This window comes from Muscardinus avellanarius (genome assembly GCF_963383645.1).
Source record: "Muscardinus avellanarius genome assembly, chromosome: 13".
Classification (NCBI taxonomy): Eukaryota; Metazoa; Chordata; class Mammalia; order Rodentia; family Gliridae; genus Muscardinus; species Muscardinus avellanarius.
The window spans coordinates 89,100,028-89,126,155 of record NC_137799.1 but is presented as its reverse complement, the minus strand read 5'-3'; the positions used below and the strand labels follow the sequence as shown (position 1 = coordinate 89,126,155).

Genomic DNA, 26,128 nt, shown 5'->3' with positions numbered 1-26,128 from the left:
CCTCTCAAGTACTGGGAGTACAGGTGTGCACCGCCATGCCTGGCTAGCGTTGTTCCTTCTGAGGCCTGTCTCCTTGGTTTGTAGGTGGCGTTTGTTGCCTTCCCCCATTGTGTCTACATTTGACCTCTTCTTTTTATGATGGCACGTTTTATGATTCTCTCTTTAAAGATCCTGTCTCCAAATACAGTTACATGCTGAGCTACTGATGTTCAGGCCTTCTACCTATTAACAGGGCCTTAGTCGCGAGTAATTGGCAAAATGGGTTAATAAAAGTACTTCATGGGGTTATTTTGATCATTCAAAGAGATGGATTGCTTACCACAAAACCTGGAATATGATCAACACTCACTAACAGAACTATCATTCTAAATCGTATATACCTGTCTCATCTCCAGTTGCAAGATGGTGTGTGCACACCTTTCAATCACTGAAGCCTGGGATTACACAGTCTCTGGTGTCCTCACAGCGTCGTGACAGGCTCCCTCCACAGAACAACAGGGCAGAAGCCCAGGGGACATGGTGGAGGGTGTGGGCATGAATTCTGTGCTCAGGAGATGGTCTCCTGTGCCTGTCACTTTGATGTCAGTGGGCGCTGTGTGTGTCTGTGGAGAGCTCTTGGACTCCTGGTTCCTGTAGTGGCCTGAACAAGGGATTTGCCAGACTGAGACAAGTACCCTGAGCAGAGCTGTCTTCCATGTCAGGCACAGGGGACATAAGGCTTTTTGAATTATCAGGGAAACAACTGTAAAATCATAGAGACAGGTCCCTGAACATAGAATTATCCAAGCACTAGAGGTGATTGATTTTTTTGGTATTGAGGTTTAAACACAGAGGCATTCTGTATCCAGGCTATACCCCCAGTCCTCTTTTTATTTTTTGTTTTGAAATAGTCTCGCTAAGTTTCTGAGTTTGGCTTGGAACTTCTGATCCTACTGAGATTATAGGTGTGTGTCACCATGCCCAGCTGGAGGTATGGAGATAACTTTTTTTTTTTTTTTTTTTTTGGTGGTACTGGGGTTCCTGGAAACCTTTTTACCTCTGGGCTACACTCCCAGACACCTATTTTTTCTATTTTTATTTGGAAACAGGGTCTCTTAAGCCAACAAGGCTGGCTTCGAACCTGCGTGATCCTTCTGTCTCCGCCTCTGAAGCATGGGGATTACAAGGGTGCGCTGCCACGCCCGACTTGGAGGTAACTTTTAAGTAAATCGTTTAGCTTTCCTATGGTTATTACCTGTCCTTAACATTCCTAGGCTTGAAGAAAATTTAGTTTTTTTTCAAGCAGGCCCAAGGAATTGCTGATTTTTAGAAATCCCATGCATCTATTCTTTCAACTGGTATAAATGTTCTTTGCTCTAAAGTGCTGCTACTGTTATATCACAGTCATAACTCGTGATCAATACAGCAATCCTGGCTCTCTATTAGGGTCAGAAGAAGGAGGGTTGGATTGCATGTCTCTGATGTCGCTGATATGAGCTATCCAAGAAGGTCAGTACGCAGCTTGTCAGTGGAGGATATGTTGGAGGATAGTGTGGTTATGACTCCACAGAGCCATAGCATCCACTCATAGCAGTATCAGGTGCAGGCTTCCTTACCTACACGTAAGGGCACCTCCGTTACAGAGCTCGCTCAGCTCCGCTGAGGGCATCAGCTCCTAAACTGCGGCAAGGGCACCACCAACCTCACCAACCTACTCTCCTCCCTGTGTTCAATTAGCTACTGAATCTTGTCAATTTTTTCTTTAGAAATACCTCTGAACAGTTTTCTTTTAGTAAAAGTAATTTTATGGTGAGGATGAGAACCATTACATATAAATGCCATGATACAATAAGAAACATATATATTTGGTCTATTTCCCAGATTCTTGGCACACAGGTCCTCAAACCCTTGGAATCTCCAAAGTGGTAAGAAGGTCTTTTGTTTTAATGAGATGGCTGGTGGCCTTGGGCCCCTAGATAGCTTCAGAATGGGGGCTTGCCCACATGTGCAATGCATGTTTAGAGGGTTGGAACATAGAACTGTCCTGCTGGCTCTCCCTGAGTATACATTTCATAATAAACCAGTAAATGTGAGTATTTTTCTGAATTATGGAAGCCATTCTAGGAGATGATTGAACATGAGGAGGGGTTTATGGGATCCAGGTGGTTAGAAATACAGTTTGGGACTTGTGAATGCCATTTCTTGTGGCGACAGTATTGTGAGTCTGAGCCCTAAACCTGTGCCAACTCTAGGGTAGTTAAGTGTCAGAACCAAGCAAAACTGATGGTCACCCAGTTGGTGCCTGAAAAATTACAGAATTGATTGGTGTGAGAAAAACCCTACACTTTTGCTAACAGAAGCATTTGGAGTAAAAATAGTGCAGATAATGCATACCAATCTGAGTTTATATGAAGTAATTTTAAACTTACTAGACAATAATTGGTATATTCACTTTTAGGATTGTAAAGACTAAAACATGTCTTACCAGGGGTTAGTGAAATGCTTAATGTTGCTGGAATTTTCTCTAAATTTATTTACCTTTCTAATAAAAGGAGAAACAAAAGCTGGGCGTGGTGGTGCATGCTTGTAATCCCAGCATTTGGGAGGCTGAGACAGGAGGATTGCGGTTTGAGGACAGTCTCAGCTACTTAGTGAGACCCTTTGCAACTCAGTGAGACCCTGTTTCAAAACAAAGAATAAAAAATAGGGCTGAGGGTATAGCTTGGAAGTAGAATGCCCCTAGGTTCCTTCTCTAGTACCACAAAAAAACCCCCCAAAAACAGAAACAAAAAGAAAAACGCAGCAGTGTAATATATATATGTTACACACACACACCTATATCTCCTTCCTTATGAGTACCCTCATTCACATTTTCATGATACTTAAAGGCCTCTGTCTAACATGGAGAAAAACGCATCAAGATTTCTGACTGCTGCCATCCTTTCTGTTCATTCTATTGCTGTTTTTTCTTTCCTTGTTTCTTTAGTTATGTTTTTATTTTCTAAAAGTATCCTGCAAATTTGCTTCTTTATTTTTAGTTGAGTAATTTAAATTTAATTTTCTATTTTTGGCAGAAAAGAACAAGTTCTTACCCTGTATCAAAACATCAACCTTGTGGAGCCAAGATTAATTCAACCGTATGAACATGTGATAAAGAACTTTATCCGTGAGATCAAACTTCAGAGCACAGAAATGGAAAACTTGGCCATTGCTGTTAAGAGGTACCAGTGAGTGTGCGTGTCTGTCCGTCCGTCCTTCCTTCCTCCCTCCCTCTCTCCTCCTTTCTGCATTGCAATCATACACCATAAGAAATTCAGAGTGGTGTTGTTACTGTGTACATACATGAAATGATCACTTCTGATCTTAGGAGAAGACATGAGGGCAGGAAGAGGGTGGAGTGAGATTGGGGGAGTCATCGTGTGCTCTGTGCATGTAGATCTCTATCACTCTGGAGTCCTTTTTTATTTTTTATTTTTATTGGTATTTATTTATTTATTTATTTATTTTTGGATCTTAAGGTAATGCTTTATTTATTATTTAATTTATTTTTATTGGTGTACTGTAATCATACATCCCATTGGAATACAAGACTTGAGAGGATATACAAGCACACATCATCCAATTAGCCCTCATACAGTCCCCATCCCATTCCCTCCCCCTCCCTCGATCCCATGCTTCTTTGGTGACTAAATTTGATACACTTGTTTATGTACCTCCTGAGTTTTAAAGAGGCTCCCTCCTCCCCTATTCCATACCCTCTGATTGGTCACCTTAATTGCTTCAATATAGGCCCTTTCTATAACTCGACCTCTTCCTGTTACCCCTTTCCTCCTAGTTATTGCTGATTAGGAGAAGCATCTGGTTTTTATTTTCTCTGATATTTCTCTGTGTATGCTGCATTGCAAGTACCGATCCCACTCTTGACGGCTCCAGTAATGGCCTGGCTACCCGGTGGACTGATCCAGACCTCACTGGCTCAAGCAGTGGCCTTGCCTCATGGGAGGCTCTGATTCTGGCCTCGCTGGCCCTCGAACCAACCTAACCCCTCAGCTGGCTCCGATCCCGGCCTCGGTGGCCCCAGCACCAGCCTTGCCTCAAGGCAGGCTCTGATGCCGGCCGCTGGCCCCGGCACCGGCCTAACCCCTTGGCAGGCTCCGGTCCCGGCCTTGGAGGCCCCAGCACAGGCTTTGCCTCATGGCAGGCTTCAATCCCAGCTTTGCTGTCCCTGTCGCTGGCCTCACCCGTCGGCACGCTCTAACCCGAGCACCCTCTTCGCCCAGCAGGTTGTCCCAAGTTCCCGAGGGTGCGTGGTGGTAGCATTCTGACTCTGGGGTCATTACTTCAAAAGTTCCAGGTGTAATGCATCAGATCTCTGCCTCCCCTGAGTACTGGCCACTGCCATTGCCACTGCCTCCACCATTTCAAATCTTTCCCAAGCTCTTTTTCCACACTGAATGTTGTCCAGTGTTCCTAAGCATGCGCGATGGTAGCCTCCGACCTTTGGTGTAATTTCTCCAAAAATAAAAATAAGGTTGATAGGCTTCAATTTCTGCTTCTCTTGAATACAAGTCTCCACCACCACCGCGGCAACCGCTTCCAACACCGCCTTTCTCCTAGGTCTCCACTAAAACTCTCTCCTTACAGGTGATGCCCATGATTCTTAAGAATGTAGAGAAGAAGCAGTCCTCCTTCGCGGGGAATTTTTCCAAAAGTTCCAGTTCATTTGGATAAGTTTTGTCTGCATCTCCAGTGTCCTGGCATCCGCCACGGCCTTCTTGACCCCTCTCCAATATTTTTCTTTTCTTTTTTCTTTTTCTTTTACTTTTTTTCTTAAATAAGAGAAGACAGTATGTGTGGTTTGAGGAGGTTGTGGGATCAGGCACTCAGTAGCACTGTGGCCCAGGCCCGGTTATTCTGGGGGTCCTGCATGCCCTGCGCGACCCCCGCCCGGGACCCAGGGTCCTGCGGCCTGGGCCTGGTTCTTCTGGGGGTCCGGTGTGCCTCCTGTGACCCCGCCCACGGCCCAGGGTACTGCAATCCGGGACCTGGTTTCTCGGGGTCCGGTGTGCCCTGCCGGACCCTCACCCAGGGCCAGGGCCTTGCGACCCAGGCCCCGGTTCTTCCGGGGGTCCGGCGTGCCCCGCCTGACCCCCACCCAGGGCCCAGGGCCTTGCGACCCAGGCCCTGGTTTCTCCGGGGTCTGGTGTGCTCCACAGGACTCCGCCTGGGGTCCAGAGTCCTTTGACCTGGGCCCGGCTCTTCCGGGGGTCCGGCGTGCCCCGCCTGACCCCCGCCCAGGGTCCTGCGACCCGGGCCCGGTTACTCCAGAGGTCTGGCGTGGTCCACACGACTCCACCCAGGGCCCAGAGTCCTGCAACCCGAGCCTCGGCTTTTCGGGGGTTCTGGCGTGCCCTGCCTGACCCCTGACCGGATCCCCAGGCCCTGGTTTCTCAGGGGGTCTGGCGTGTTCCATGTGACCCCGCCCAGGGTCCTGCAACCCGGTCGGGTTTCTCAGGGGATCCGGCATGCCCCACCTGATCCCCGCCCGGGGTCCAGGGACTTCTTGGAGTCCTTTTTTTCTAAGTGGCACTAAAAAAAGTGTGTTGCTTACCTTGCACTCTGGCCTGTGAGACTACACTGCATTAGCACATTATGATAGATATGGACATCTGGACCCCAGGAATCTAGAGCTTCCTAAACTAAGCCAGCACAGGGTAAGTTGGTTCAGGACCTCTCAGGTCATTGAGATCCTGTTACACCACCACTTCAGAACCAGTGATTCCTTATGGGACAGTTCAGAGATTTATCTTGTATTCAGCCCTTGAAGCATATAGGCAATTTTATCCAGAGAGGTAGGACTCCATTTGAAGCCTGGCCTTGCTACTTACAGGTGTGATAACCTGTAGGCAGGTTACCTAATCTCCCTGAGTCTCTGGGAGAGAAATCAAACTACACTGAGAGTCCACCTAACTCCAGTTAGAGTGGCAGTCACAAAGAATACAAACAAGAATAAATGTTGGCAAGGATGTGGGTAAATCACTCTTATACACTGTAGGTGGGATTGTAAATTAGTGCTTATGGAGCTTAGTACGGAGGTTCCTCAAAAGACTAGAAATGGAGCCACCATATCATCCTGCTGTATCACTCCTTGGCATAGGACATTTTATCACATAGTAAAATTTAATAATTATGTATCATCATTTTTTTGTCAAGGAGATTTTTTTTTTTTTGGTCCAGGTTGCAACACAGTCATCTCAGCAAAGCCAGTTTTCAGAAATTATTGAGATTTTCCCAGTGTTTTGATATTTTTAGCTTTTCTGTTTTATTATTACTATTTTTTTATTTTTGTGGTACTGGGGGTGGAACCCAGGGGCTTTCTACCTCTGGGCTATACTTCCAGACTTATTTTACACTTTATTTGGAAACAGGGTCTCACTGAGTTGCTGAGGGCCTTCCTAAGTAGCTGAGGCTGGCTTTGAATCTGCGCGATCCTCCTGTCTCAGTCTCCCACCCTGGGATTACAAGCATGCACCACCATGCCCGGCTTATTATTACTATTTTAAAAGTTATTTTTAATGTACACTTACTGGTGTATTGTAGTGTCACATCATAATAAAGTTCAGAGTGATAGGGACATAACTGCACATAGCACTTAGTGTTTCTTTGCCACAGTCTTCTATATTATCATCTAATGTATTTTATTTCATTTGTTTGATATCTAGTGTTGGTGTCATTTTACACTCAAGTGGTCCATTGTCTGTCTTATGAAATGGAAGGCATGGGGAGTATTATTTAGGATGTTGTGGTTTTCTTCATCTATGAACTATGGGGCTTGAAATAGACACATCTGAAGGTTCTCTTCATGTTTCCAGCCCCAGGGCATAATGAAAAGGTGAGCCTTCTTTTGAATTTCAGAGCCCAGGACAAGGCAGCCATGCAGCTCAGTGAGTTGGAAGAGGAGATGGACCAGAGGATTCAGGCTACAGAACAGAAGACCCGGAAAGACGTGAGTTTCTGGCCTGGGTCCTTCTTTTGGCAGAGCTTCATGGAGCCCCTGGTACTGGTGTCCCTGGGCACCACACTTGATACAGCACCCCAAGGTTCCCATGGAGGCGCTCAGTGAGGGGATCTTCACTGGTGGTGTTTTGGGGGGGGCAGATGGAGCAAGGAGAGATAGAGAAAATAACTAAATAAAGCAGGTAATTTCAGATAGTGACAAATGAAGAAAAGAAAAGCACATGTATGATGGACAGTGACTGGGAGAAGCCTGCTCAGGTTGGAGCTCGGGGGCATCTGAGGGACTGGAGGAGCAGGGAAGACTCCTTGGCTTCCACATCCTGCCCCGCTACCCACGTGCAATGCCAGAATGAACCCGGGAGTACAGACACACTACACTTAAAAATAATTTTTATTGGTATATTGCAGTCACACATCTTAATGGGGTACAAGATGGTAGAGGCCTACATGCACACATCACCCAATTAGCCCTTCCTCAATTTTCGCCCCATTCCTTCCCCTCCCTCCTCATGTTTGGCTTAGTGACTGACATGTTTGTGAATGTACATCATGCACTTCTGCCTTCCAGCCTTGGTGTGCCAAACGGAGTTCAGCATTATAGGAATGCTTTAAGGCTGCCCACTGCTACAGTCATTTCCTTTGAAGAGCTAATTCTCCTTTTTTTCTTTATTAAATATATTTGGGTGGCTAATGCTTTCTGAAAACAGAAAACAGAGGTAGTACTTTTGAGTAGATAAGTTGGGTTAAAATTCCACTGCTACTGTTCCCTTGCTCATTAACCCTGAGAGAACAGTAGCAGTGGAATTTTAACCCAACTTATCTACTCAAAAGTACTACCTCTGTAGCCACTTAGGGTTTCCATTATGGAAAATGTTTTTCTTCTGCTAAGCATTTCACAAGGGCTATTTAATTTGAATGGATTCTTTAACTTATATTGATTATTGAATTTTCATGGAGTTTTTTTTTTGCAGCACTGACGATAAAACCCAGGGGTATTCTATCTCCAAGCTATACCCCAGCCTTATTTTTTATTCTTTATTTTGAATCAGGATCTCACTGAGTTGCAAAGGGCTTAAGTAGCTGAGGCTGTCTATGAACCACAATCCTCCTGTTTTAGCCTCCTAAATGCTGGGATTACAAGTGTGCTCCACCATGCCTGGCTTTATATTTATTGAGATTATTTAATTTATGTGGATTATTTAATTTACTTGGATTACTTAATTCTGAATCATGCAGTAACAACATGGAAAAACAAATTAAGTAACTTCCCCACATTTGACAACCAGTATGTGAGTAGCACACCCTTAAACTCCGGCAAATGTCCAAGTACGGGATCCTGTACCTCTGCAAAGAGGTCATGCTCTGCCTACTGTCAAACTGGCTTCCTGTCACTTCTCCTTATTTCTTCTTAGTGTCGTTGATGGTTAGCTTTTTGTTGCTATAACAAAATACCTGACATAAAATGGCTTGATAAGATGAAAGGTTTCATTTGGTACCTCATTTCAGTGGTTTCAGCCTGTGGTCAGTTGTCTCTGTTGCTTGTGGACCTTAGTGACGTCATGATGGGGAGCTTGCTCACTGGGAGCAAAACGAGAGAGCCTGACCCCAGGACCTAGACCTCTCAGGAGGCCCCACCTCTTATAGGTTCTACCACCTTCCAGTAGGGCCAGGCCTTGACACATGAGCCTCTGGATGACCAAATCTAAATCATAGCGGTGTCATTTCCTGAAATTGCTTATTTCGGGGCACCTTTCTCCAGTGGAATGCATCAGTTCACATTGTCCCTCCTCTGGCCTGGCCTCCAGTGCCTGGCAATGAATTTCACTGGTGATTAACTTGTCACTACTTGAATACTGAACACAGGATATATTAAACCATTTGTTAGGAGAAAAAGGAGCTTCAAGAATGTCTTGGTCTGGGAAGCTTCCAAATGGCAGGCAACCTCTGGCTTCCTAGGTGCCCTCCTACCATTTTCTGCTTCAGGGGGACTTCTGGGGACACAGTAATCTGAGAAGTAGTCTTGTGCTGCATAGCAGTGTTTCTTCCAGTGATGAGCCATGTATATTACAAGGGTCCTGGCATTGCACAGTGACGTCAAAACCATCAGAGCTGGTGTGAATATACTCTTCAGTGTTTACACAGTGCTGTAAGGATACATTTCAGAGACCGCATACTTGTTGTCGAGCAACATATAACTGTACTAGCCTATGGGAAGTGCTTTTGTAGGAATTTGCAGTGATACAGTTTTGATTCTGAGAAGGCTTGAGTTGCAGGATTTAGCAGGTACTGGAGTCATGGCAATAACTTTCAATAGTTATACTAATAGTTCATTGATTAATTCATCAGCATGCCTCAGTCCTCTGTAACAACAAAATAGTCTAGGGTGACGCGTGTGGGGTCTCTGCGGTTCTTCATGTCTGTAGGTTTCACACATGCTGACTCAAGCCCTGCAGCTTTCTTCTGCCGTCCCTTCTCACTCTCCTGCACAGAATTGAGGGAAGCCTAGTTTGACAAATAATAGTTTTTTACCTATGGGCTTTTGGAGACTGTTTACTTTGAGAGGCTAAATATACTCAAATCAACTATTTTTTTTTTTTTTTTAGGAAAAACGCAAAGCTGAGGAAGCCCTCAGTGACCTCAGACGTCAATATGAAACAGAAGTAGGCGATCTACAAGTGACCATAAAAAAACTAAAGAAGGTAGGTGTGTGGCGACTGCATTTCTAGGGATGACCTCTGTACCTCAGTGTGTCAAAGCTGTTAATAACTAAAAACATTTGGAATCTTACTTGAACCAACCAACCTCTCTTCCTCCCTCTCTCCCTCTCTCAAACTAGGGCATTCTACATTTGAGCTATACCCCAGTCCTTTTTATTTTGTGTTATGAGACAAGGCCTCACTAAATTGTAGAGGGCCTTGCTCAGTTGCTAAGGCTGGCTGCGAACCTGCAGTCCTCCTTTCTCAGATTCCCTAGACTTTTCTTTTTAAGGGCCCCTGAGCCGCTCTTTTTTCTTCCCCCAGAATCACTTATCACTTTCATAGATATAATTAATACTTTGGATCGCTTGACTTGTTTTTTAGTGCACCCTAGTTTGCTTTCCTTGGTCTTTGCTGACCAAGTGCCCTCAAGTTCCCCATGTCTAGCCACACAGCTAGTTGGACATGGTGGTGTATACTTGTAATTCCAGTACTTGGGAGGCTAAGGGAGTAGGATCTCAGTTTGAGGCCAGCTTCAGCAACTTAGCAAGGTCCCTCAGCAACTTAGTAAGACCCTGTTTCAAAATTAAAAAAAAAAATAAAATTCAGCTGATGGTATAGCTCAGAGGTAGAACACCCCTGGATTAAATCTCCAGTAAAATACACACACCTGCGCATGTGCACACACACATACACACACACACACACACAGCTAATAAAGGATCAAGTTGTTTTATTATACATTTAATTCCTTCTAACATATATGAGACTTCCTGCCCACCTGATCTGATTGTTAGTGGCAAAAATAAGATGATTTATATTTAAATACATTAAAGACCTTATAATAAGATTATAGAATATTTTAAAATTTATTATTTCTATTAGTTGATGTCATCTATTCTGAGACACTAATTCTCCTCATACTTTTTCTTCTGTGAAGTCAGAATGCATCTTAAATCAATGGTTTTCAGTCTCAATCTGCCATGTGGCAGCCCTGACATAGTTGTATAAAAACCTTTTGTTGACACCTTCAGGCAGGATGAAGAAAATGCAGAGTTGATGTACTTAGACTTGAGGAAATGTGATTGGGAGATACATTTCGGGAGTATGTAAGCTCTTCATAAATGGACACTCACAGTCCCTGGAGGGCGGAAGCTCTGTATAGGGAGGATATTTTTGTCTTCAATGTTGCTTCTGAACCAGTTTAGTATGGTAATACTAATGAGTGGACAGGCACACAAGGCTCTTGTGTACCCACACATACTTGTGGGTCTCTAGCTTTGTATCATGCGGAGATTTCTTGAATGTATTAGGAAGAAAATATAAGTGAATCTGAAATTAACTTTTTAAAAAATATTGCACGCAAATGTGGGAGATAAGATATTCATAAAACAATTATAATGCAGGATAGAAAATGTTAACTTCAGAGAATATAATAGAACATAAGTATATACAGCATCCCAAACAAAACAAGGATCAGGTTGCTTTATAGTTGAATTTTTAAAAAGCCCCTTTTCTGCTATTTCTAAAAAAGCTATTTAATAAAACTTTATTTCCCCAAATGTCTAAGTTATTTAAGTCAACTGTTCAAATACTTATGGATTTTATGACATTTAATGATTGGTTATATAATGTTGAAAACTGAAGAATTCTAGAATTTCCATATCTGTACTCAGAGATAGGCCTAAATTTAAACAAAGCAATTTAAAGTGAGTTTGTAAAAGACTTTCATTTGCTTTTTCAGCTTGAAGAACAATCAAAGCACATAAGTCAAAAGGAGGATGTAGCGGCATTAAAAAAACAAATTTATGATTTGTCCATGGTAAGAATCACCTTTCCAATTTTAGAAATACATTTTCTGTTAGATGACATAAGCATAATCATGCTATTATTTCAGTGCTCCAAGAATGAAGGTTTAAAGAGAATTTATTTTACAGTTAGAGAAAGTTTCTAAAGTGCCTTTGAGCAAAGATATTATTTACATGGGCTTTTCCATCAACGATACACCACCTATTATGAATGGTTTTATTTACTTTTTATTTAAAGTAGAAAAGACCTGGTACTTAAACTTTATCTAGCGTTGTTGGTTTTCGCAACAATGTTTTTTTGTTGGTTTTTGAGTTTGTTGGATCTTCTTAGTATCATGTCATCTGCAAATAGTGAAAGTCTGAGTTCTTTTCCTATTTGTAATCTTTTGATTTCCTTTTCTTGCCTTATTGTTCTGGCTAGAGTCTCAAGTACTATATTGAAAAGAAGTGGTGATAATGTACATCCTTGTCTTGTTCCTGATTTTAGAAGGGGAATTCTCACAGTTTTTCCCCATTTAATATAATTTTGGCTGCCGGCCGGCCTATTGTAGATTGCCTTTATGATGTTGAGATATGTTACTTCTATGAGTCTCTTCAGTGATTTTAGCATAAATGGATGTTGGATTTTGTCAAATGCTTTTTTTAGCATCCATTGAAATGATCATGTGATTTTTGTCTTTGGTTCTCTTTATGTGATGAATTACATGAATTGATTTTTGTATTTTGAACCAGCCTTGTGTCCCTGGGATGAACCCTACTTGGTCATGGTGTATGATTTTCTTGATGTGATTTTGTTTAGCAGTTTTACATCCAAGTTCATCAATGATATAGGCTGTAGCTTTCATTCCTTGAGCTGTCTTTATTTGGTTTTAGTATTAATGTGATGTTGGCTTCATAGAATGTATTTGGGAGAGTATTGTTACTTTCTATTTCACAAAATAGATTGAGGAGTATCAGGATTAGCTCTTCTCTAAAACTTTATAAAATTCACTTGGGAAACCATCTGTCCTGGGCTTTTCTTTGATGGTAGACTCTTTATTGCTTGTTTCAATCTCTTTGATTGCTCTTGGTTGATTAAAATATTCTATATCTTCTTGATGCTGTTTAAGATGATTGTATTTAATGTAAAAGTTGTCAATTTCCTCCAGATTTTACATTTTTTTGGAATATAGTTTTTAAAAGTAGTTTCTGATAATCCTCTGGATTTCTACACATCACTAGTGATATCTCTTTTTTATCTCTTATCTTTGTAATTTGGGTTGATTTTCTCTTTCATTGGTTAGATTGGCTAATGGTTTATCTATCTTGTTAATTTTTTCTAGAAATTAGCTTTTGGTTTTGTTGTTTTTCTGTAATTTTTATTCTCTATTTTGTTGAATTCTGCTCTGATTTTAATAATTTTCACTCTTCTGGCTTTGGGACTAGATTGTTTCTGTTTTTTAAAGGCTTTGAGGTGTGTCCTTAGGTTATTTATTTGATGGTTTTCTGTTTTTCATATGTGAGCACTCAATGTTATGAATTTTCTTCTTAATACTGCCTTCAAAGTGCCCCAGAGGTGTTTATATGTTGTATCTCTATTTTCATTTGTTTCTAGAAATTTCTTTATTTCACCCCTTACTTCTTCTATGACACATTCTTCATTCAGGAGTCTGGTGTCCAGTCTCCACATGTTTATGTGGTTTCTCTGGGTCTTCTTATAGTTGATTTCTAGTTTCATTCCATTATGGTCTGAAAAGACACAGGGAAGTGTGTCATATTATTTTGAATTTGCTAGTGCTCACTTGTGTCCCAGGATATGATTTATTTCAGAGAAGATTCCATGAGCAGCTGAGAAAAATGTGAACTCTGCTATAGTTGGGTGCAGTATTCTGTATATATCTAATAAGTCCATTTGGTTGATGGTGTTCTTTAGGTCTGAAGCATCTTTACTGACCTTTTGTTTAGAAGATCGGTCTAACAGTGTGAGAGGGATGTTGAAGTCTCTCAGTATTATTGTATTGGGACTTGTGTTTGATTTCATGTCACAAAGAGTTTGTTTTATGAAAGTAGCTTCACTTATGTTTGGGGCATAAATGTTGACTATTGTTATTTCCTCTTGCTGGGTTGTTCCCTTCACCAGTAGAAGATGACCTGCTTTTTCTCTTCTAATAAGCTTGGGCTTGAAGTCTTAACTTGTCTGATGTTATAGTTCCTTCTGCTTGTCTTTGAGTTCCATTAGCATATATTACCTTGCTCCAGCCCTTTACCTTAGCTTATTACTATTTTGTAAGGTGTGTTTCTTACAGGCAGCCAATAGATGGATTCTGGTTTTTAATCCATTGTGTCACCTTATGTCTTTTTATTGGGGAGTTGAGGCCATTTATATTCAGTGTGATTGTTGAGAGATGATTTTTAATTCCTAACATTTTGAGTTAACTTCTGTTTGAAGTAGTGTGTACTTCTTTGCTTAGTTTGTTTGCTAGATGGACATTTTTTTTTCCTCTGGTTCTGGCGTGTATTATGTATTTCTTTTTTTCAGTTAATCTCTTTGAGTATTTTTTCTAATGGTGGTTTGTAAGACATAAATTCTTTCTGCTTTTGTCGTGAAAGATTTTTATTTCCTGTCTAATTGGAGAAATAGTTTTGATGTGTAGGAAATTTTGGGCTGCGAGTTTTTTTCTTTCAGAGTTTGAAATATGTACTCTAGGCCCTTCTGGTTTTCATGACTTGGTTTGGGAAATCTGGAATGATGCTAATTGGTTTGCCTTTGAATGTCACATGGTCTTTTGTTTTTGTTGCCTTTAAGATTCTCTCCTTGGCTTTTTTGTTGGTCAGTTTGACTATTATGTGGTGTGGTGAACCTTTTCTGTGATCTTATCTAAAGGGGGTTCTAGAGTTTTCTGAACTTCTGTATTGACTTCTTGTTGTATGTTTGGAAAATTTTCTGATATTATTTCTTTGAAAAGATTGTTGATCCCTTTGGTTTCACCTTCTAGTTCCTCTTCTGTGTCTGTTATTCTTAGTTTAGCTCATTTAAAATGGGCCTATATCTCTTCAATGTCCAATTCATGGTTTCAAATGCTTATTTCTAAGTTATATACTATGCATTTGTTTTTGGAGTGATCATCTTTTAAGAGCAAGATTCTGTTCTCCATGTGGTCTAATTGATTGCTTATAGTGTGAATTGATGTCTTCATTTTAATGATTGAATTTTTTAAATTTATTTCAGACTCTCTCTAAGTTTTTTTTTTTTTTTTGGAAGTCTGGTATTATTTCTACAGTTATATTCCTGATTTGTCTTTCTGGCAATCTCTGCAATTCTTTGTTTTCAGGTTCTGTTATTGTGGCATTGTGGGAGCTCATTGCTTCCCTGTAATTCCTCCTTGTCATGATTTCAGTATCTTTGTTGCTCATGATAGATTTCTTTCAGTCTCTAGGTTTCAGCTGGTATATCCAAGGGCAAGTTATGTTGTATTCAACAGTGAAGGTTGAGTGAGGAGGGTAATGAAGTCATAAATGCAGGAATAGGGTAAAGCTACAGATAGGATCGAATAAAATGAGAGTAAGAGTTTGATAAGTAGTATATAGTAGAGATGAGAGATAGTGAACATGTTGTAGTATTCTAGTAATGATTGTATTTAGTATGGTGATATGAAGTGGATTTAATAGAATACAAAGAAGAGAGACGAAAGAAAAGGGATTAAGAGAAGAGAGTAGGTATGTACAAGGGAAGAAGCCTGGGTGAGGGGTTGGGAAGAGAGCAAAAAAACAAGCATACAGACTAACAAACACAAAAAGGAAACAACAAACAAACAACAACAACAAGAAATTAATGTAACCCTACAAATATATGAATATTCAGCAGACTGGGCCTATGCAGTCTCTCTCTGTTCAGAGACTGAGTGCCCCAGCACTTTTCCTGCAGCAAGCCTGGTTCTCTGAGTCTTTCTCAGTCAGGTGGCCAGTATTAATTGGGCTGGATCTAGTGTTAAAACGCATAGATCACCTCCACAGATATGGAACCTGGGTTTCTCCCTGCCTGTGTAGGTGCAGATGCCTCTGGGACCAAACTCAATGTAAGAGTTTCTGTTCTCCACAGCTAGGGCTGGTCTGGTCTGACTTCTCCCTGTTCACCACGATTGGGTGGTCTGTGCTGATCCTGGAGATCCTACTTTTGGGATCTAATGTTAAGCATAGGTCTCCCTCCATGCTTTCTACTGATGCAGAGCCTGAGTCTGTCCAAGCCTCTGCTTTGTCCAACAGCAGAAACCACCCCCACTTTTGCCAGGTTGAACCACAAAGGCTCAGACTCAGGAAGTTTATCTGGGCTGTGTGAGTCCCTGGGGGTGCTGTGCTGGGTGTTCTCCTGTGGGGTTGGTGGGTTCACTTACAGTGTTGTTGAACATCACTCTGGATCTCTGGAGGGCATAGTAAGCTTGGCCACCTGTTGCAAGTTATAGCTGGTATTTGAGCAGGATGAACTAATGGCTTACAGTTCTGATGATCTGCAGCCACTTACTTTGTTTCAAGTGCATGGTTGTTTTCCTGTGAGTCTCTGGGGTCGGGTACAATGAGGCAAAATGGTTCTGATGTGCTCACGGCTGCCAGGTGAGTTTCTTTTCTGTTCTCTGATCTGTCTTCCTGCCATCCTTTACTTATCGTGTTCTCTTTAAAGTTATGGTGTTTTCTTACTTTTGAAAGAATGCTGTTTTTAAGGCAACGGAGATTAGATGACAACAGGACTGATATGTGCTGCTTCCCTCATTCGCCATCTTCCGAGAAGTTTCTCATGATAAACTCTTACTGTTACAATTTGATAACATGAGTTACATATTAAAAAAAAGAACAACTTCGAGGATATGAATTTTTTACATTTTAATAATTTATAATAATGTCACATATCCTTGAATAGACAATTAGGTCTTTGAGCAGCAAGACTGGAGGAAGTGGGGAAGGATATCAGTGGCATGTTTCTCCCAGGAGCAAGAAACTGAATCTGATGCCCCACACTGCTACTCTTCTCTAGGAAAATCAGAAAGTCAAGAAGGATCTCTTAGAAGCACAGACAAGCATAGCCTTCCTCCAGAGTGAGCTTGATGCTTTGAAAAGTGACTATGCTGACCAAAGTCTGAATTCTGAAAGGTATGGAAGCTTGCATTGATCTCTGTGTGAATGGAAAAGTATATAAACGATGATCCTACATAAGTGAATAATTATGTAGGTGAACACCTTACATAAATGAATGAGGCTTGACTCTGTAACTTATGTAATAATGGAGGATTATTCGCTAGCTTTGCTAATTTGTTCTCTGCTTTGCAGAGATTGTACCTTGAGTGACAGATTTCTTAGTTGTGTGTGTGTGTGTGTGTGTGTGTGTGTGTGTGTGTGTGTGTGTTTTCATTAAAAGCAGACTGGCTATGTTATTGGCTGCTGGAGACAGTGCAGGGCTTACAAATGGTTTAACTAGGAGCTAGAAGTATATCCCTAAAGCTTGTTTAGGTACAGAGCTAATGCTTGTTTAAGTGCTTTGCAAGTAGGAATTCTAGGGCCAGAAGAATGGGAAGAGTAGACCTCATCCATTTGTTTTTTTGTGATTTTTTTTTGCAGCCTGGTATTTATAACAAAATTTAATACATGAAGAAACATGCATTTATATCTGAGATATAAGATAGATATGTATTTAGGGATATTAAATGGAATCCCTGTATTTGTACACACTGGGAAAATGTTTTCATTTGTTTGTAAACTTTAATCAGAATTAAGGTCTTGTGATAGAAAACACTGAAGCATTTCTTAAGTTTTATATATATAAATATACATAATATATTACATATAAACATATATAAATATATATACATTATATATAATATACATACACACATATATAGATATCCATGAACTAGATAAGAAATTATGAGTTTGAAATATATAAAAATAAAAAGATACATCTTTCTCTCTCTCTCTTTTTTTTTTTTTTTTTGGTGGTATTGGGGATGGAACCCAGGGGCCTTCTACCTCCGGGCTACATGCCCAGACCTATTTTATATTTTATTTGGAAACAGGGTCTCTTAAGCCAGCTGAAGCTGGCTTCGAACCTGTCCGATCCTCCTGTCTCAGCATCCCAAGCGTGGGGATTACAAGCGTGCACCACCACGCCCAGCTACATCTTTCTCTTAAAGACCTTCAAATTTAGTTGGAAAACTAAAACAAAAACATTCACAGAGTTAAATACCACGAGAGCAAGCAGTGTCAGATACGGCAGTTCTACCGGGGTCACTTGCCACGTCGTTTTCTTTTTGTTCAGGTTTCATGAAAGAGGAGGAGGGAGGAAAGCTTGGCTGGAGGGGTAGGTTTGCGTTGGTCAAGGGTAAAGAGACTGCAGTGTGGCTGCGCCAGACAGTGCTGGGCTCTGGCTTTGATACTTCACTTGTAGGTACTCACTTCATCAGCACAGTACTCTGTCTGATGGGGACCTTCATTACCTCCATTGCATGAGGGGGAAAGAGCGTCTTGGCGATGCCCTGGACGAGGCAGTGACCAGAGCAGAGCCATGGACACAGGAGAAGGATGAAGTCGATTAGGGAAAAGATGGTCAGACAAAAAGAGGTGCTTTAGATAGAAAATCAAAAGTTTAAAAGCAAGCCAGGCATGGTGGTGCATGCTTGTCATCTCAGCATTTTGGGGGGGGGGGGGCTGAGACAGGAAGATCATGTTTCTCAGACAGCCTCAGCTACTTAGTGAGGTTCTTTGCAACTCATTGAGACCCTGTTTCAAAATAAAGAATTAAAATATAGGGATGAGGGCAGCTTGGAGGTAGAATGCCCCTGGGTTACATCCCCAGTACTACAAAAAAAAAAAAAAAGTTTAAAAGCAGCTGGGTGTGGTGCTGCATACTTGTAATCCCAGTACTTGGGAGGCTGAGAGAGGAGGATCAAGGTTCATGGACAGCCTCAACTGCTTAGGCCCTCCACGACTTATGCCTTGTTTAAAAAATTAAGAATAAAAACTATGAGACTATCTGGGGTTTAGCTCAGACATAGAATGCCCCTGGGTTCCATCCCCATTACTGCAAAAAAAGAAAAAATAAAGTTTAAAAGCCGGTTTAAAGCTGTACTGTCAGGGCCCAGCGTTTTTGGCTAAGGAACTTAAGTTCCTATTGACAGTTGGGAAACTTAGCTTTATCATCCAGGAAACAAGCTGGCTATTTATTTAGCACACTACTTGGTGCCCTGAGAGTCTTTAGAAGGTAGGGATGGTTTTTTTGTTTTTTCGGTTTTTTTGCTTAGTAGTGGACAGAAAGGGACAGGAACCAGATTGAGCAACTCATGTTCTGTGCTGACAATTTGAGGAGGAAGCCAGGTCTTGGGTGGTAAAGCAGGAGGGGAGTGCAGTGTGACGCCCGCGAGCCTAGCAAGCCAGGGTCTGTGGATTCCCATATGGATAGGGAAGGAGGGAGGAAGACGAGGAATATGGGTGAGGGGGGAAAAGAGAAGGAATACTATGCAAAGAAAAACAGATGGAGCTTGGATTACTTACGGCTCAGAGGGAGCAGAAACATTTCTATGATTGGAGGAGATTTGGGGGCATTGGAGTTCAGTTCTAGAAAGACACAGGCCAGTGGGGTGGGTAGGGAGCCCTGGTGGCTGCCGAGCGGTGGTGGAGGACTGGAAGCTCCATGTTCGTGATGTGAGATGTGTGCAGGAGGAAGCACGGATGGAGTATATTTGTGGAGTCTCTGAAGGAGAACAGGCTACTGATTTCCCTGGGACAGAGTTCTCCAACTAGGAAAGAAAAGAAAAAAAAAAAAAAAAAAACACCACACACACAGTCAAGGATACACGCCCTTTGAAAAGGTTACCCTTGGGAGGGTAGGTCTAGGTAAGGTAAGACTTGATGCCTAATTCTCATTTAAACATCAAATATAATTTTACAGGGATCTGGAAATAATCCGAGAATACACAGAAGATCGAAATAGTCTTGAGAGACAAATTGAAATACTCCAGTAAGTTCTATGAAATACTCTTTGCTTTTACATTTTACTTATTTTTTGTTAATAAAACACATGCCACAGATAACATGAATTGGCAAGTCCTAAATTCCGGGTTGACAGGTCAGCACATGTTTCTTCTCACTGTGGTACATTCAACACATCCCCTAAGCTTTCTATCCTTTTAGTACTAAAGAAATTATTCAAATACAGGGAGTAGTGTTCAGTTCTTAAAAGTCCTCACAAGTATGAGGGTATGAGGATATACTCATCATGTCCTTTTGATGCCTGTGAGGATAATGCCCTGGGGTTGGCATGGTGGGGTTGGCATGGTGGCACGTGCCTGCAGTTTCCGAACTGGCAGGCTGAGACAGGAGGGTTGCAATTTGGGGGCTAGCTTCAGCAACTTAGTGAAAGGTCTGGGTGTGTAGCTCAGAGGTAGAAGCCTCTGGGTTCAGTCTCCAGTACCAGATGATGAGGTGGTGGTGGCTTGGCCTCCCAGTTTCCTCTGTAACTCCAAATACTGAGAGCATGCTTGGCTTCTTACACTAGTGACGGCCACCAGATGACAGCCACACCATCATTGTTTTTCAATTTATTATGCTTGTTTAGAGGTGCATTTTTATTAGTTTTTTATCATCTTCCCAAGAAATATTGTACCTGATACATCAACTTTACAACTAAGTTGCAGTAATTCATCCTCTGAGGGTCTGCCCCTTCCCCTTTATATCTTCTCCATCTCTATAGCATTTTCTTCTGTTTTCAGTTTGCCAAATGAAGTCGAGCTTGCAAGTTTTTTTTTTAATGATTTTGGAAGGTTTACTAAGTCTCTCCTCTGGCAACAGTAGAGTTCATTAATGACAACAATCCTGTGGGTTTGTTTGTTCACTCATTCATTCATTAATTCAGTAGACTTTTCAGCCAGCACTCTTTACAAGCCAGGCGTGCCACGAGCAGAGGACAGAGAGACAGGAGGAGAAAACAGTCTTTCTCCTTCTGGGGCCGGTCTAGAGGAGGAAGACGTGATCAGTCGTGATAGAAATAGGTACAACATGTCAAATAAGAGAGGTGTGGCAAAGCAAAGGCGCGTGTGCCCCAAGTGGAGCTTTGGCCTATCTGAGGTCAAGGAAGTGTTCCTGGAGGAAGTGATACTTGTCCGAGCTGCGAAGGCTGGAGTGGCCATAAGCAGGAAGGATGGGCTGCCCCAGTGCAAGGGCTCCCTCCTCATGTCACCGAAGAAGGCTCTCATGGTAATGGCTTTTACAAAGGCTTGTGGAATAAGGACCTGAGATGGGATTTGAGCCCAGATCTGTCTTGAATCCATATCCAAGTGTTATCTTGGCATACGGTTCCACCACACCATGAGTGGGATGCAGGAGTAGACATAAGGATGAAGTATGTTAATAACACATTGCACTCATGTGTGGCCTCTGGAACATGTGAACTGGCGGGCCAGGCTCAGACATTTGGGGGACAGAGACCTGCATGAAACTTGTTCAAACAGGGGAACCCCCAGAGGGAAGAGTGCGTTCTGTGGCATGGCAGATGGTTTTTTGAAATACCCTGCAATACTTAACAGAGGTAACTAATCAGTTTTACTTCAAATAATGAATTATGACCTCGGCTTCTGAGGTTTGAAAGGAAGTGGAAGAAAAGTCACGAAGGTGGTAAGTAACTCTACAATCTGAACATCACTGCCTGGAAAGAAAGTGGTTGGGTTGGTCCTCACTAATGATTTCCCTATCTGTCTATTTATGTATTTCCGGTATAGAACTGCTAACCGGAAGCTGCATGACAGTAATGATGGACTTAGAACTGCCCTTGAAAACAGCTACAGCAAGCTCAACAGGTCCTTGGTAGGCTTCAGTTCATATATGTTTTGTTCTTTCAAGTGGTTGAATATTTTGGAGGTGATGAAAATCATGTACTATTACAGAGGAGAATTTCATATGGGTCTTTTTAATAATGAGATGCTCTTCCCTTAGAATGAACAGAGACGAGAGCTTTCAAAATTAAGGAGAAACTGCTCATCTTGCAGAAATAAATGTCCTATTACTAACCTATTTTATTTATTTTTAAAAGCTGTAAACATTATCTCACAGGTTTAGAGATTACAAATTCAAGATCAGCTTCTTTTTTTGTGGAAACACTCTCATTGTCTCATCTACATTAGCCCATATTCCAATCTTGCCATTATTATTCTTTTTTAAATTGTATTGGTACATTGTAGTCCTACATCTTAATGGAGTACAAGATGGTAGAGGCATACAGGTACACATCACCCAATTAGCCCTTACCCAATTTGTGCCCCGTTCCCTCTCCCTTCCTCCTTCTCATGTTTGGCTTAGTGATTGACACTGATAACATATCTAATGTACATCTCTAATGTACATCATGTACATTGGAGAATTTTCCTCTTAAGTTAGACATTCTAGGAAGCTAGAGAAAGATATATAAAAAAGGTCTTTGCTTCAACTTTATAATGCGATAGGTAGTTAGGATGTATATAGACGGATAGCAATAATAAAAGAAAAAATGGTAAATCCCATGATGTTAAAAATAGCATATCCTTAGTGGAGAGGAGACTTGTGGCCAGGAGTGAGTTTAGATGCACTGAATGTTCTTTCTGCAAGTGAGATTGTCAGAATGAAGGCGTTGAGTTTCACACCTTACTACAGAAATAAGATAACCCATACTTGTAATTTTGAGAACCTTCCCAAGGTTGTATTTGCCATGAAGCCTCTTATCCCACTTTTGGGGGTCACCTTCAAAGGTAATACTCCAGTGATTGGAAAGAGTCAGTCACTAAACTAAGTTATGGTTTTAGAAGAGATAAGTCCAAGGAGGTTGATGTCCCAGGTTCTAAAAAATTGAGGGTTCTAGGTATAGAACACTCAGTTATAGAACATGCATTAGAGTCTGGACATAGGATCTGATGATGAGAGAGTTATCTTTTCTGCAATTTTCCAATTTTTATGCTCACATTTGATCATGTAGGATATCAAACTTGTAGTTGCATCAGAATTTTAGAGTTTAAATAGCATGTATATATAATATTTACAAAGAATATTAAATAATTATATATTACAGCGCATAAATAATATATCACCAGGGAATACAATTTCTAGAAGCAGTCCCAAATTTAATGGCCATTCTCCTCAGCCTCTACGCTATGACAGGTATGTTAACTCCTGTTTATTTTTTTTAAATTTGAGTTCTAGATGAAAGTTAAAAGGAAAGTAAATTTCCTTAGCGGTGAATTAAATAGTCAACTTTGTATTTTGAGTACTAATCCATACTTTCTGTTATCTTATTTTAAGTTCTAAAATACAATCAGAAATCTGGCTCCCTACCTGGTCGTGGTGACACACGCTTATAATCCCAGCGCTTGGGAGGCTGAGACAGGAGGATCGCACAGGTTCGAAGCCAGCCTCAGCTACTGAGTGAGGCTCTCAGCAACTTAGTGAGACCCTGTTTCCAAAATAAAGTATAAAATAGGACTGGAAGTATAGCCGGGAGGTAGAAAAGCCCCTGGGGTCCACCCCAGTACCATACACACACATAGAAAGAAATATGGCTCCCAGAAAGTTTAGCAGTTGGCCCTTATTTTGTCTTGTGCAACCTTAGAGGCTATATTTTTCATTCATCAGGTCTTGAAATATTTGAAGACAAAAACCATTAAGACTTGAGTTCATTCTTCTTATCTCAGGGTTTTGAGTTTCAGATCCTTGTAGTTGCCTTTCCAGTCAGGGTTCCAAGCATCACCCCCTCCCCCCTTTTTTTTGTACTGGAGTTTAAACCCAGGAGCATTCTCCCTCTGAGCTGTATCCTCAGTCCTATTTTATTTTTTGACACCGTATCTTGCTCCATTGCTGAGTCTGGCTTTGAAAATGCAATCCTCTTGTCTCAGCCTCCCAAGTCCTGGGATGCACCACCGTGCCCAGCTCAGCATTCTTTTTAAGTAGAGGTATTATCCAGAAATAGACAAATTGTCAGAATATGGTCTGACCACATTAAAGTAAAAAGGCTCACATTCTCTGTGAACGTTATTAAAAGCATCGGTTGAGATTGCATTTGTATCTTGGGCATTCTAATTCTTTTGTATCAAGAAATAAAAACTGACTTTTAAAAAATAACTGCATTTATTACATGTGTTATATGAGGAGCTTTATTTTAATTGGTTGTTGCATAAAATGGACTGATAATGCTTTGAGCACTGTGTTTCCCCTGAGCCTTCATCACGAGGTGTGCCTTGGCTCTTGGCAAGTGAGGATGCTGGTGTTCTTGACTCGGGCCTTGACATTCTGTCACCTGTGCATTCTTGAGCAATTCAAGGCCTCAGTTAAAGCAGTCTTCCCTTTCACCACCAGGTCATCTCGCTCTTCCTACATGGACGAGGACTGTGACTCATTGGCCCTCTGTGACCCCATGCAGAGGATGAATTACGAAGTTGACAGCCTCCCTGAGAGCTGCTTTGACAGCGGCTTGTCTACCTTGAGAGATTCCAATGAGTATGACTCTGAAGCAGAATACAAGCACCACAGAGGATTTCAGAGTTCGCACAGGGTGCAGGAGAGCTGCGGGGGTGATGCTTCAGACACAGATGTAAGCCTTCGGACCCCCATCCTCGGAGGCCTTGCTGCCTCTGAAATCTTCCCCCATCTTTGACTTGTGTCTGTCATGAGAATTTGTTGTAAAGGGCATGAACATGAAGCTTGTCGGTAGAGTGTTTTGTTTTTCCATCAAATAAGGAGACGTTTTCATAGGTTTCCCTTTTAGGGCCACTCCATTTCATAACAGCTTTTCCTATAGATTCAGATGCATAATTGTCTTGTCTTTGGTCCCTGGTATATACGTGTAACAAGAGACTTTGGTTATAACCTCTGGCTTTGGTTTATCAGGTTCCTGATATAAGGGATGAAGAAACATATGGTTCTGATGGTGTGGCTTCTGTCTTGGATTGGAAGCCCCAGGGGTCTGTTAGTGAAGGCAGCACTGCCAGTTGCTCAAAAAAGACCATTTCAGCTCTTTCACCCCAGGTAAGTAGCTCAGATATGCTTCCGTTCATCAACACTGCTAATATTCTGTGCCTTATTACTCACTACTGTGATCACCCACTGTGGCCTCTTTCCCTAGACAGACATGGCAGGTGACAACTCCAAATTTTCCAGTTCACAGAAGGCTTACAAGATTGTTCTTGCTGGGGACGCTGCAGTGGGGAAGTCCAGTTTCCTCATGAGACTTTTCAAGAATGAATTTCGAGGAAATACAAGTGCCACCCTGGGTATGACTTATATTTTGGTTAAAAAAGGGTTAAAATGGCCTTCTTTAGCTTGCTTTTCTTTCCTTTAGGGATTTATATACAGATAGACACATGTCTTTCTTCCAAAAGACAGAGAGCCCATCAGATGAGCCAAATCAAAGCTAGCACCTGAAATGTTGGATTCACTTATTCAGTGTGCATTTTCCGAGGTCTTCTTAGAACCATATACAGTTTTGGTTTTGAGGATACACAAAGAAGAAAGCCTTAATCCCAGCCCACAGAAAATATATCTCACTGGAGAAAAATGGACAAAATTTTTTTTTTAAGTAGCTAGATGTGGGAGTACATACCTTCCACTACGTGGGAAGCTGAGACAGGAGAATCACAAGATTGAAGACCGTCTCAGAAAGTAGCAGCATCCTCAGGTACCTGATAAGACCCTGTTTCCAAACTAAAAAAGATAAAATGGGACTGGGGGTGTATCTTGGAGGTAGACTGCCCTGGCTTCAATTCCCAGTGAAACAAACAAACAAACAAACAAACAAACAACTGAGGCCAGCAAAGAGGTGCAGGTTTACATAGGACCGCCAGGAAATGCCTTTTTCATAAGGTGTTATTTGATGTTAATAAAGTGTGACAATATCAGTGGCCAGTTTGTCTTGATGGTCAAAATCGTACCCTTTCCCACCTTTACAGAAACAAAAACAAAAAAACAAGTAGTGTCTTGAGTTCCCAAATTTACATAATAATAAAAGAAGTTCAGGGTATGAAAAATATTATTTGCTTTTCTGCTTTATCCAAAGAGTTCTAAGTTTGATAAATAGGAATGTTAGAACAGATTGATTGCCCTCTTCACAGTGGCCAACTTTGTAAATTTCTTGTTCTCGGATACATCCTTCCAGATAACCGAGCTAAAATTCATTTCAATTTAACTCATTAAAAAACTACAGCATTGAGTCGGGCGTGGTGGCGCACGCTTGTAATCCCCGCACTTGGGAGGCTGAGACAGGAGGATCACGCAGGTTCAAAGCCAGCCTCAGCTGACTTAAGAGACCCTGTTTCCAAATAAAATATAAAATAGGTCTGGGAGTGTAGCCCGGAGGTAGAAGGCCCCTGGGTTCCATCCCCAGTACCATTAAAAAAAAAAAGAACTACAGCATTTGGTTTTGTTATTAGAGACCATGACATTTTTATATAAACACATATACACAGCCAGAAATGGTGGTGCATGCCTATAATCCCAGGCTTTGGGAGGCTGAGACCAGAGGATCACAGGTTTTTGGACAGCCTCAGAAAATAGTGAGACTCTCATCAACCTAGTGAGACCCTATTTAAAAAAAAATTGAGCTAGGGGTGTAAGTTCAATCCTTAATACCACAAAACAAAAACAATATATACA

The 26,128-nt window shown here is 41.5% G+C and overlaps 1 protein-coding gene across 1 annotated transcript in view; it reads left to right on the top strand.

The window, feature by feature from the left end:
• Nucleotides 1–3,171: 3,171 nt before the first annotated feature.
• The window catches only part of RASEF (RAS and EF-hand domain containing), a gene marked incomplete at both ends in the record, with an annotated part of 39,218 nt that continues 16,261 nt past the window's right edge, over nt 3,172–26,128 (top strand). The window contains 11 exons of the mRNA XM_080709342.1: nt 3,172–3,200; nt 6,895–6,985; nt 9,600–9,695; nt 11,437–11,514; nt 16,506–16,621; nt 19,413–19,481; nt 21,238–21,322; nt 22,557–22,645; nt 23,837–24,071; nt 24,368–24,505; nt 24,603–24,750. Coding sequence (XP_080565468.1) covers nt 3,172–3,200; nt 6,895–6,985; nt 9,600–9,695; nt 11,437–11,514; nt 16,506–16,621; nt 19,413–19,481; nt 21,238–21,322; nt 22,557–22,645; nt 23,837–24,071; nt 24,368–24,505; nt 24,603–24,750 — 1,174 coding nt within the window. The remainder of the gene's footprint in view (nt 3,201–6,894; nt 6,986–9,599; nt 9,696–11,436; nt 11,515–16,505; nt 16,622–19,412; nt 19,482–21,237; nt 21,323–22,556; nt 22,646–23,836; nt 24,072–24,367; nt 24,506–24,602; nt 24,751–26,128) is intronic.